Source organism: Aedes aegypti, chromosome 3 (assembly GCF_002204515.2).
Source record: "Aedes aegypti strain LVP_AGWG chromosome 3, AaegL5.0 Primary Assembly, whole genome shotgun sequence".
NCBI classification, from domain to species: Eukaryota; Metazoa; Arthropoda; class Insecta; order Diptera; family Culicidae; genus Aedes; species Aedes aegypti.
The window spans coordinates 369630852-369643567 of NC_035109.1; the positions used below are offsets into that span (position 1 = coordinate 369630852).

General features: G+C 35.0%; 1 protein-coding gene and 1 long non-coding RNA gene across 3 annotated transcripts; one reads left to right on the plus strand and one right to left on the minus strand.

Annotated features, from left to right (window-relative positions):
* Positions 1-3904: 3904 nt before the first annotated feature.
* Positions 3905-9332, minus strand: LOC110678890. 2 transcript variants are annotated; one of them, XM_021852473.1, is made up of 8 exons: positions 9067-9332; positions 8923-9000; positions 8392-8864; positions 8164-8335; positions 7911-8098; positions 5292-5454; positions 4867-5236; positions 3905-4803 (listed from the first exon to the last, which is right to left on the minus strand). In XM_021852473.1, exons 1-8 carry the CDS (start codon positions 9140-9142, stop codon positions 4770-4772), a joined length of 1554 nt encoding a protein of 517 aa, XP_021708165.1. In that variant the 5' UTR covers positions 9143-9332; the 3' UTR covers positions 3905-4769. The 2 variants fall into 2 exon arrangements, with proteins under 2 accessions (XP_021708165.1, XP_021708164.1); XM_021852472.1 differs by having other exon boundaries at positions 3905-5236.
* Positions 9333-9637: 305 nt separating this feature from the next.
* On the plus strand, positions 9638-10174 carry LOC110678891. The gene is made up of 2 exons (XR_002502021.1): positions 9638-9768; positions 9828-10174. It is a non-coding gene; the product is annotated as an uncharacterized LOC110678891 (long non-coding RNA).
* The last annotated feature ends 2542 nt before the right edge of the window (positions 10175-12716 follow it).

A 12716-nucleotide genomic window follows, 5' to 3' on the forward strand; every position in this document is an offset into this window, starting at 1 on the left:
TTGGTGTTAACGTTCCCGTCTCTTTTCAAGCAATATTGTACTCGATTTCCATGTTTCATGTTATCACTGGATGAAATAAATTGCTCTCTTCCTGCTGATTTGATTTAACATGGGAAGATAGGCTAATATTTTCAAAGCTGAACGATCACTTCGTCATCTGGTGGCTAGTAGGAGAACCGTCATAAAAGAGGCTGGGTTGAGAACGCACCGTGTGCAGCATAGGAAGGAGCTCACATATTACACTTTTTCTCGGAATAGTTATGTTGTAGACGACCAGAGAGCATTGAAAAACATGATAAACTTTTTTTCCTTCCAAAATGTACAGATCCGGTCAGTGCTCATGTACGATTTGTGGGATAAAATTGGAAAATTGTCGTTTGGCTACATAGGTTATAAACTTCCGGATTCTTTGTTTGTGGCTAAATTTGTTGTGAAATCATGCGTATCGCAAGAATAAAGGGTCAAAATGATTATGATAATGGAAAATTGTTTAATAATTAATTGATTATGAGCTAATTTTTGGGTCGAAAAATTGAATTTTGGACGTAAACAAACATTTTCAATGACATTTCTCTCCTTCTTACCTAGCGACCTCTATGCTGGTGGCGCATTAAATTTGCCTATTGGAAAGTTTGTTAAAGCGCCATTGTTGAATGAGCTCCTTCCATATGTGACGCTACACGGAGAAATATTTTTACCTAATTTTTGAGTTTACTTTACCCAAAATTAAGTATATCGATTATAGTTTCAACCCAAAATCTCTCGGTTTTCTCTTTCTCCCACACGAATGTTGTCAAAAATAGAGAGAGCTGCATCTACCCAATGGGGGTACTTTGGCCCAATAAGCCAAATTTGGGTAAATGCAACTTTTCTTATGTTTGGGTCAAAAGAACTCAATTTTGCGTTAAATCAACCCAAAATTGAGTATATTTTTCTAATGGAATTAAAGCCAAACTACCTAGTGGGGTCCTTGGAAATTTAGCCAAAATTGAGTTATTGGGCTCAACTACGGAATTGCGTTGAAACAACCCAAAATTGAGTTGAATTCCGTCTCCGTGTAGAAGAAACGTAAATAAATGGGCCCGCCAGCAAGTTTCAAAGCTTGTACACAAACGGAAAACATATGATTCGAAACGTCCCATCCCGCATAGAAAAATACAATTCGTCGTATTTTCCAAACAATAAGATTCTTCTAGCTGTAAGAGTTATTATATCACAAACAGTGGCCTTTTTGTTGGACAATTTGAGTTCCAGAGCTCTAGACTATTAATAACGGTTTTCATAATCCACAGCAAACAGTAACAGTATATAATACTGTTCAGAAATTGTGAAATATTGTGAAACAGAAAACTCGTATGAAATAGTGGCAGTATAAAATTACCGTCCGTAAAATGGTTTGTACGCAACACACTAGCACAAATATGCATTTCACTGTATTTTACCTTTTCATTACAGTTTGGCAAACAGTCACCCGCAATAGTATTCGTGAACAGGTTCATAAGCGAACTTAATCCACTCTTAAAATTTTCTCACAACAGCGTAAGCATTATAAATAATTTGAAAAAAAATCCAACTTAATCTTGAAACACTACCGTTTTTTGGTTCTTTGGGTTTATTCACAAATTTCATAACGTCATAAATGTTCATTTTTGACACCCACCCAACTCCTCGTAGCGCACTTTGTATGAGTATTTTTCGAATATTGTATGAGCTGTAACATTTTAAGGACACCCACCCACCCCCTTCAGGGTTATGCATTTTGTGAATGAACACTTTTATAGTTTTTCAACAAATTGTGTGAAAACATATTTCGAAAAAAAATCGAAAACCTACACGCAAAAAAAAGTTGCGGTTGAAAATACCATTTCAGAGGGTTAAATTAAAAGCAAAGCATCCACATTTTTCAGCTGACAATATATGGATATTACTACAACTATGTATGTAGTAAATTTCTCTATATTACAATTCAGTAATTTTAACCATGTTATCAGTATTTTTTCGCCAAACTTTTTACCACAAATGCGATCAAATTGACAACAACTGCATTGAGCTACTATTTTGGTACCATAGTAAATTTAACCATATTTTACTAGATTTTTACTGTGAAGTAGTGTAGCATGCGAATAATGCAGATATACCGATTTTTGTTGAAAAATAAGTTGAACAACGTGCGAAAATCGAGTTGCAATGCGACAAAATGTATGTGGGTGAGAAAATTCGATTTTCGCACGTTGTTTAACCCATTTTTCAACTAGAAGTATTAAAATTTTGCACAATAGGGACAACTTGTATATTTCCATATTGTTACACTTATTTACACGTTGTTATACAAAAAACTTCTTAAGTCTAATAAACCTCCTACTATCGATATTGTACATATTTATTGGTGGCCCATCAAATGAATCTGCATTGATAATATTATAATTAAATTGCTCTTCATGCACTTCAATAGATGCATAGTGGTAAGAATAAACACCAACACGCCATTCTTGACAAGTTATGAATAATACGTTGTCCATAACGAGGAAGTCTTTTATTTGGAATACATTAATTTTTCGCATGTTTTGCTCTGATATTGTTACAAAATTTCCAATTCGATATTCTGTGCCTTTATATGTTACTGTTTTGCAAGCATAGTATTCAGTACATTCTGAGAGCTCTTCTGAGGATAAACGATTGTAATAAGGCAACTCTGATATTTTTATACGTACGGCGCTTTTAAACGAAACACTGTTCTCTTGCATAGCCAAGTTGTCCATATTTTGTATAAAATACATATGAGCCTTAATGCACAACGTCAAACAAATATTTTTTCTTGATGTGATGTTGCGACTATATTGTTTAAATATTTGGTGCATAGCTTCAAATCTGAAACTCCAAGTGTATCTTGGAGGTCCGATTTTCCTTATAGTATCAACGTAATGCAAAAGTATGTGAAATTTGGGTTTCAATTTCGCACCGAATAATTTCCTATATAGCGTGTGATGATATACGATTTGTTCTTGTAATACGCCTAGCATTTCAGAATCAAACGACGGAAGAACAACTATATCTGCTAATTCTACTAATGACATCATGAAATTCCAAACCCTGTCATTTTGCGCAATTAAATCTCCGAAAATTAATGGAAAATAACGAATTAGAAGCATCATTTCATGAGCAGTCATTTTGAATGACGATGATTTGATTTGTTGCAGTGTGATTGTTTTAAATGTCTTCTGTTTTTCAGTGCTACCATAGTTGAACATTTTTATGCGATAATTTATAATATTCAAAGAAATTTTGAGCGTTTTAATCATATATTCGAAAACAAAGGTTAGATCGTAAGCACATATACCATGTGAAAAAAAAATCGTGCATCACATCTACTGCAACAAATTCCCCAGCATGATAATATTTCAATTTGTTGAAGCCACATTCCTCTTTGATCCCTGATTCCTTAATGTTTTTCGATAAATCTTTGTCGTATGATTCTCTGGTTCGATTCATGTTCGGGTCTAAAATAATAGATTTCTGACACTCTTTCCTATTCAGCTTACAAAATCTACAGTACAGAAGAGAGTTGAACGACGTAACATATCCCATAAGTAAATTCATGCCTAAATTATCGCCTAATATTCCCACCAGTACGAAGTAAATTTGTGTTTTTTGATTCTCGATAATCACTTCAATTCCCTCTTGTTCAAGTTCAATCAAGATATCAACTAGATCATTTAAAGCTCTTGATGGACCACGCTCCGCAATGTCAGACGCTTTAATGAAGCCAGCGACAAATATGCAACTTAGGCGAGATAAGTAATAAGTAGGGATAGTCGGTAAACTATAATAGAGTCCACATACTTTGTGCGTTCCTGAATGAGCTCCTATAGCGTCATTCAGTTCCGCTTCGTCAGAATACAAAAAATAAGGCAAAACTAATTTATTACCATACATAGGTTTCACTGTTTTCCATAAACTGCCGTTTACAACATTCGAGATTTTGTTTGTCTGTTCTAGCATTTTCATATTTTGCATTGTTTGTTGAAAAATGGTACCTGTTTCAAAAAACTTTTTCAATTGAAATTTAATTGAAGTAAGACAACCTTTTGAAACAATGTTTGCGTCTTCATCTTCATACTCAATTACTTGCGGAGCTTCTCTCATGCTTAAATGTTCAAGTTGGCTGTTTAATCTTTGCTGCGTACTAATAAAATTAAATGGGTCACGTAAATCATTTATAAGATCCAAACTCATTGAATCTTGTGGCATATCTGTTACTTTACTGAGCGCATCTAATATCGGTGCAACAATATCATCGGTGATATTTTTCTGTAGTTCAATTACATCTTTCCTGCTTAAATTTTTTTTGCTGTGTAAACTTATTGTAAAACTTAAAAAACCTTCTCTTAACTTATTTCTTATATCTAGTATTGCTTCTTCTTTACTTTTAATTTGCATGGCATTTTTCTCGCTGTTCGTGAACTCAATGCAACTTTGACCTTTGATAGTTGAATCATGTTTTTCTCCGATTTCCTCCGAATCATCTGAGCCAGTAATAGGCATTTGATCCTTGTCCTTATTTCCAACTGATGCGGAGCTGCTGATTTGAAATAACGTTCGATGTCGTACTTGTATGTGGCGCTTGAAACGATGCACGTCTTTGAAGAGCGATGCTGGCTTACATGCTGTGCATTTATAAATCGAAATTGCTGGAGCCCCATGCTCAATACGAAGGTGTTTTAATAGGCGATCGATGGCCGGATAAAATGTTGGGCACAAAAAGCAATCCATCACTGAAGATCAACTCTGTGAGCTTCCAGGTAGCTAACCAATTGAAGAAGTTGACTATTCTTCGATTTTCTTCTATAATCAATTCCGTAAAAGTACCTGGTTATGAAACACCACAAGATCTCACAGCTTTCCGGAAAGGGGTAGTCAAGTACGTGTTTCAGCTTTATAATTACATCCAAGCAACGCAGAAATGATGGCAATCTGTACTCGATTTTCCCGGTGGCAACGTAGAACTCTTCAATATTTTCAAAGCTTCCTACAGCATAGATACGTGGTGCAACCTGAATTTTTGCCGTTGCGCATTCTTGACGAGTTGTTTGGATGGCTTCAATATACTCGTCGTATGTGTCACAAAGATAACATACATCCAGTTGTGCCTCCAATATTGTTGGGAGTTTTCCGTTAGCTCGTCGTGTAGGTTTGATGAGTGCGTGAAAAACGAAACACAAAATCACATCACGCCCACCTAAAATTTTAAACAAATGTAATATTAATTTGACTATATACCTTTTGAATCATACCTTGACATATAGTCGATTCCTCCAAAATGTGCATCAGTTTACGTGAGCGTTCGTCTTTGATATTGTTGATTCGGACGTAATTCAAGAAATTCTCCGAAAACTCTTCCCAGTCGTTGAATAGTTTGTCAGATTTTCCGAAAAGGTGATCAAAGTCTGAATCGATCTGTAAAGAAAGTTGAAAATGTTGTAATGTATTGCGCACTTGATTCAACACTGGACGATTGTAGAGAATTAGGCAAACAAACGAAACAGCTAGAATAATAATCAATTTAAAACATAGTCACGCAAATCTAATAACTATAATAATTGGAAAATTCAATATTCAAAATATATTTTTACGGAATTTTTCAAACTAAGTTCATTAAAAATATATTAATCCACTCTTTATTACACATTTTATCAAACTTGATCAAATATAAACAAAATTTGTGCTTTCAACCAAATTTGATTGCATATCTAAGAAAAACGATTTAAAAAATATTACGTTATATGTGAATAGCCCTTCTAAAACAATAAAAACACCTATTAACGAAAAAAGTTATCGCCTTGATCCGTGGAAAATGTCTTCCCAAAAATGGTCAATAAAATCATAATGAGGCTCTCTTTAGGAAATATCTTGACCTATTCAGTCAAGGAATGTCTTTACTTTTCTTGTGTAAAGCAGTAGAGTGATGCAAATTTTGAAATTTTAGCTCCCCTATGCTTAAACGATTTTAATTATGGTAAAAAGCATCCTCCCAAACTTTGAAGTGATTCGGAAGAAATTTGACTGTGCACACGCCATTTGAAGTTTTTATGGAGATTACTATGGAAAACTCCAATCTGTTGTGTTCAGCCCTCTATCTCTTCGTCATAATATTTTATGGAAAAGTGAACAAATTCTTCTAATGTGACATCCTCCCAGCTACAACTTTGCTGAAGACCACTTTTCGATTGGACGTCAGGATAAATTGTTATTCATCATCATAAAGTTGGTTTACATGTAGCATGCTTCACCAACTGTTCGGCAGGCAACAGTGGTGCTCCTGGTGGGAAGGATAGATCAAAGTAATTCAGGCTACTATGTTCTACAGCAAAAAGCAGTGTTGCTCTGAAAGTAGTTAAATGATCATCTCAGCATGGTTTAGACTTTGGAATCAATAATAACAAATTATCCTTACGTCCCATCAAAATAAGGTCTTCATCAAAGTTGTAGCTGGAAAGATTTCACATGAGATGAGTGTGTTCACTTTTCCATAGATTATTATGACGAGCAGTTAGAGGACTGAACACAAAAGGTTTGCCTTTTCTATAGTAATTTCCATATAAACTTCAAAAAGTGTGTGAACAACCAAATTTCTTCCGAATCACTTCAAATTCTGGGAGGATCATTTTCATCATAATTGACATCGTTTAAGCATAGAGGAGCAAAAACTTCAAAATTTGCATCAGTCTAGTGAGGCAGCTTAGCTTGAGGCGTTAATGCTCACGTGACTATGTTTTAAATTGACTATTGTTAATGTTGTTGGTTTGCGGTTTGCGACACTATGCCCATGACAAAGTTAGTACAGACAAAAAAAATGGTAACTTAAGTTAGCTTTGCCAAAAGCAAAGAAGTGATTAGAGCATGAATAAACGTAATAGAACTATTGTTCAAAAAATCCGGAATTCGGTATTAAATGTTCTCTAGAAGTTTGTTTTCCACTTCGATTTTTTTTATTTGGTTTTTCGTCTCTGATTCAACCTTTACAGTACCGTCAAATGGGGTGCCTCACAACACTTTTCAAATTCAATCAACTAAAACCATCATCTAAACGTCACCTAATAATATAAATTCCTTTTTGAACTTTTGAATAATCAGTTTGAATAATAATAATAATAAAAATAATAATATCCCTGTGCTACACTAAATGTACAGTCGACTCTCCATAACTCGATATTCAAGGGACCATCGACTTATAGAATTATCGAGTTATAGAATATAACACCTCGAGTTATAGAATATAGCACCCCACTAGCTTTGGCCCTTTTTTAAAATTATGCATGTTATCAGATTTTGTATGACTTTCTGAAAAAATATGTAAGATTTGTGATCCAATTATGGTAGAATCATCAAACACGAGTGGGAATTGGCAAAGTTATTGCAAGTTAAAGAAAACAAACAGCATTTTTCTATGTTGGTACTGTAAAGGTCAAGAAGGGCACGAAAATCATAAATCACTTGATCTTGTTTCTGTTGTAAATGCTTAGTTTTTATAATGGACACTCATAAACTCTGTTCTGTACCTAAAGCAACTATTTGGCAGGTGTAAGGTATATAGGGAGCCGGTTCCTATTCTTGGTACTTTTGATTCACTACAGCAGGGGTTTTCAAATGCTACTTAACACATATTTTGCCATAATATGTGTCATATTGATGTGCTTCTTATTTTAATGTTTCAGACAATTCTGTCGAGGAAGAAACCTATGTCAAAATGATTCATGGTAGTGCCCAAGTAGTTCTTCACCATAAATAACAAGTTTCCAATGGATGGTAACGTTATAAAAAGTCTAATAGTTAGTTTTTCACGATTCATTAGAGACAAATACCTACTAACAGCTTTGCATGATTCATGAACAATCGAGATGAAATTTACTTACCAATAAATAGCCAGTCTCATCAGTAATCCTAGGCCACTCAGAAAGAACATTACATTTTTCAATATCAACCTCATCGATTATTGCTCGCAATCGTAAGGGCATTGACTCTTTCCATTTAGCCTGAACTTCATCCGTAGGGGCAAAGTTATTGCGCAACCAATTTTTCAATGTCGACAACTTGGTGATTTCTGAAAATATCAAGAAATAAGATTGAATTAGCAAGTTTATACACCTTTAATTACATTTTACTCACCGTCTTCAGGAAGACTGAGTGCAATAGATTTCTCCTTACAGTAGGTATTTTCTGTTTCCGATGATTTTGCTCGAACTAATCTCTTTTTGTTGCGATTATGGAACCGGTCGTAAATCAATCCGGATGGATGCTTCTTCTCTGCTTTCGCGTCTCGAGGGTTATAATACGTTTCCTGTTGGATAGACGTTATAATTATTTAATCAATAAGGTATAAACATATGACATTACTGCAAGTTCCATTGAAAATCGATCGGCAATCAACTGAGCAAATTTGGCCATGTCAGGTAGAGGAAAGTACATGTCATTAGCGATGTAATAGTCAACAATCGTATGAGCAAGGAATTTTCTGTGCGAGGAGTCCAGACACTGATGCTTTCCGAAAAAATTGACAACAATTTTTCCCTTTTCGTTTCGGTTTAGAATGTCGTTCAACAGTTCCGATGTTACAGAAGTTGGTAATAGGCGATGTTTCAAACTACTCGACTGTACGGTTGATGTGGCTGGGAATTCGGTCGAATCAACTGCTGGAGCATTTCGACTTGTGCTCGACGTACTTGCTGACTGAAACAAAACACTTTCAGGCCACAAAACCAACTTCTGCCGCAACGCATATTTGTGTCCGGTCCATTTCACTACAGAAAACACATCGTCCAGAGATCTGTCGTCCATCATCTTCAGATACTGAACCGAGTATCCATGTTCTAATGAAGATTTTGTACTGTAATTTTAAATATTTTCATTTAACTTCTGAGTACTTACGGATCAGAATTGCGTAGACTGATGGGCACAAATTCCACTCTTCCACCAGATTTTGCAACTCCGGATCGTGATCTCCTTCTGAAAAGAATAAAGCAAACGTTTGAGATGAGTTTGCCACAGGAATACGTATTTTTATCAACTTACCATCGATATTTTCATAATCGGCAAGTGTATCGTTCACAATTACACTAACGTTTTCCACTTTTGGTAGGAAATTCATGTTACATTTTATTAAAATCAAGAGCAAACCACAAAACGTATCACCTACTCGGGAAACTGACTGAAGTTTTATGTTCTGCAAAATGGCGTTATTTAGGTATCCGACTGCATTCGAAACTACTATATTTATAAAAGCTTTCGACGACAAACATAGTCAGCTGAAATTTGCCGGTTCAACAGGATTATTTTGACTATGAACGCAGTAAAATTAAAAGCAAAACAAAAACAAGCATTCAATGACAGTTACACGCGCATTGAATTCTACCATTTTTGTAGTAAATTTACTGAAAAAAACTATAGTTCGTTTGACTATGGAATGTTGTCTGCGTTACTTTTAGAATTTGATGGGACACATGGTATTTTTTCCCATTTGTTGGTTAATTTTACTCAAAGCTCTGTTATTATAAATAAAACGAGGTGTAGTAAACTCAAACACAGTATTATAGTAATAATTACACCACAATTATTTTCTGTGTACATTGCTGATGTGATGTTTTACTAGAGTGTTTGTTTTCTCTCTATCTAAATATGGAAAAAAGTGAATCCATTTGGCGGATTTGTTTTTGGGAAAAATAGTTTATAAAATCAGCACGAATCAGTGTGAAATGTCCAGCAACAGTAGCGCCGGTAAGTAATTGATCTGAATAATCTAAATGTAGCACGTGAGTCATTTGTTTTTCTCTTAGATGCGGGAGTGGAATCATCGACGGAATCGACACAATCTGCTGTCGAACTGGCCGAGCCCTTTCAGCAAAATGGCTGGGATCGGAGACGCTGAGACTAGATAAAATGACCGAAACCAGACCGGTGCTTCACCAGAAACAAAACAAACAATGTTTTCCCGGGACGGTGCACTACGCTGTTCCGTCACGATTCCCGTTAAGCGGAAGCTAAAATGTTGGCAAATTGGATCCCATCGGAAAATATTCTTCAACGCCTGAAAATTTACGTGTGAGAAAAATTTACAAGTGGTGAATCAACAACTGAACCTTTTCCTAATGTGAAATAATAAAATAAGTTTATTAAAAGTACAGTCCATGGGATTTTATACTTGGAAAAATATAACTCTGCTGAAGATGCTCAAAATGTATCATTTCTATTTTATGGTTTAAATCCAAAAGAACAATACCACATACAGTAAAATAATCATTTAGCACCAAAGACCAACTATTACACAAACATTATTTGTTTTTATTGAATATTTATGGTTTTAACGTTTCTTAACCATTTGGCTTAAAATAAATTTGTCAAAAAATGGACGGTATATCTACCGTTTGACGAACTATTCATGGAAAATTTTGTTCGTGAAAATCGCCATATTTATATGGTTACATAACTTAACCGCCCATTCCCCACATTGTTATTTTCCCATTCACTATTCACAAAATTGTCAAACACGTTTGTCGTACTGTTGACATATTGTTAATTTGCATGTTATACGTAGTGGTCCAGATATTGTCGCAAATTGTTGTGGATGGTAGGGGGAATAGTATCGATATGGTTCATGATTATGCGGGATAAAATAGCTTACTGTAAATGTACTACACTGAAATGAATTTTATAGTAGAAACTACTGAATCCATGGTAAAATTAAGAACTGCACCAATGATTTTCAACCGACTACACTAATCTGTTAACTCTACCAGAACATAGTCAACATCACCAAACAAGAAAATATTTTCGGTTTAATTAACCACAGTTGCAGCATTTATGACTAGAAACATTATTGATTTGTCAAGTTTGGCATTGTACTTTTGACACTGTGTTGTAAGATGAGTGTCACGGATTGTAATACAATGCTATGTAAATAGTCGAGACTACTATGGACATGGTCACTTTTACTCAGGCCCATGGCACGGGACGACATTTAGCGTAGTCAACATCTCCATGTGTTTACCCATTTTCGGGTAATTTGAATCGAGAGTGCAATCAGAATGCGAAGTTTTGTTTAATGTTTATGATCCATAATCGAGCAAGAGTCACAATCAAATCACTGATTGCTTGCTTGGAGGCTTGCAGGATGCCTTTTAATGTTTGCTCTCCTTCCAAAACCATCGAAATGTTGAATGTGCTTCAACTTTTTGGCACATTATTAGCTGATTTAACAATATCAAAAATTGATAATCAAACCATAGCAAACAATTAAACAAAACAATGGTCTTTATTTTCACAGTTCTTACAACTGACAGTGGGCGATATTCACTTATCGCCCGGGACATCCTGGCTACGAAAAACACTGTGTATCGATATATGGTTGTCATGGGCCTGCTGGTGCATGGGTGCAGTGGTCAGATTTTTGTAGTCGGTTGAAAATCGTTGATGAAGTTCTTAATTCTACCATGAATTCAGTAGATTATACTACAAAATTTGTTTGCGTGTATGCATTAATAGTTTATTCCATAGAGGTCCCCAAGCAAACTGCCACGAACACCAACGCACAATCAATCTTACACAAGTCGATTTCCTCAGAATGAAAACGTATCGATGTTTGTTTGACGTAATTGAGCTTTCGGTCAACGGCAGGCCAACAAGGAAGTGGTTGTTTTGCAGCAATTCTGTTTATATTTGGATTCTCACAGCAAACAAAAGCAATGTTGTGACAGTTCTCACAGCAAACAAAGAAAATTTTGTCAACATTGCACTACTACGCAGGCAACTGCCCGGATAAAAACGTATCATTCAGTGAATGGAATAAACCATTAATGTACAATATAACGTATTGGATACAATACAGCGTATTGTAATTGAATGTCGAAGCAATATTATTCATGTTTGGATATACAATTCAAAAACAATATAATATGTTGTAACAGAACATTGTATTGTTTTTAATTGGTTTTATACCTTACAATTTTGGTCAAATTCCTATTTTCGCGTAAAACAACTGTTGCTTTTTTCTATGTAGCTTTGCTGAAAGAAATAAACAAAACAAGTTCAAAAAGCAAGAAATGTTGGGTGGAAAATATTCAAAAAGTCAAAATAAGTAGTTTTTTAGAAGTCACTTGACATTAGCTGACATGCAACCATGATACAGTTTGTTGAATTGTTTTTGTATTGTACAACAATACACGAATTGCTTATCAAGACAATACATGAACAATATATCATATTGTGTTTTCAAAATATTTGTATAAGAAAATATCTATATTTGTATTGTTACGATACTTAACCACCCATACATTATATTGCAAAAATCTCATATACCATACAGTGAACTGTTGAAAACAATATATTGTACTGTAATTGTATTGTCATTTCACAAAATACTGTATTGTATTTCCAATATATTGAATGGTACTGTTTCAATACGTTATATTGTTTTTGTATTGTATTTTTTATCCGGGTGGATTGGTCTATGAACCTATGCATGCTATAAAATGTTTGACTTTTACTGTGCGCTCTGTTTTCAAGTTGCCCGTGAGAGAGAGCGAGACAGCACCAACACACGGCGCACAGTAAAAGTCATGAGAACAAAAGAATTTATGGCACGTACAGAGGCTCATTCACTGCATGGTACGTTTTTATCCGGGCCTCACAGCTTACGCAAAAATTTTATTTAACAAATTTGGGAACAC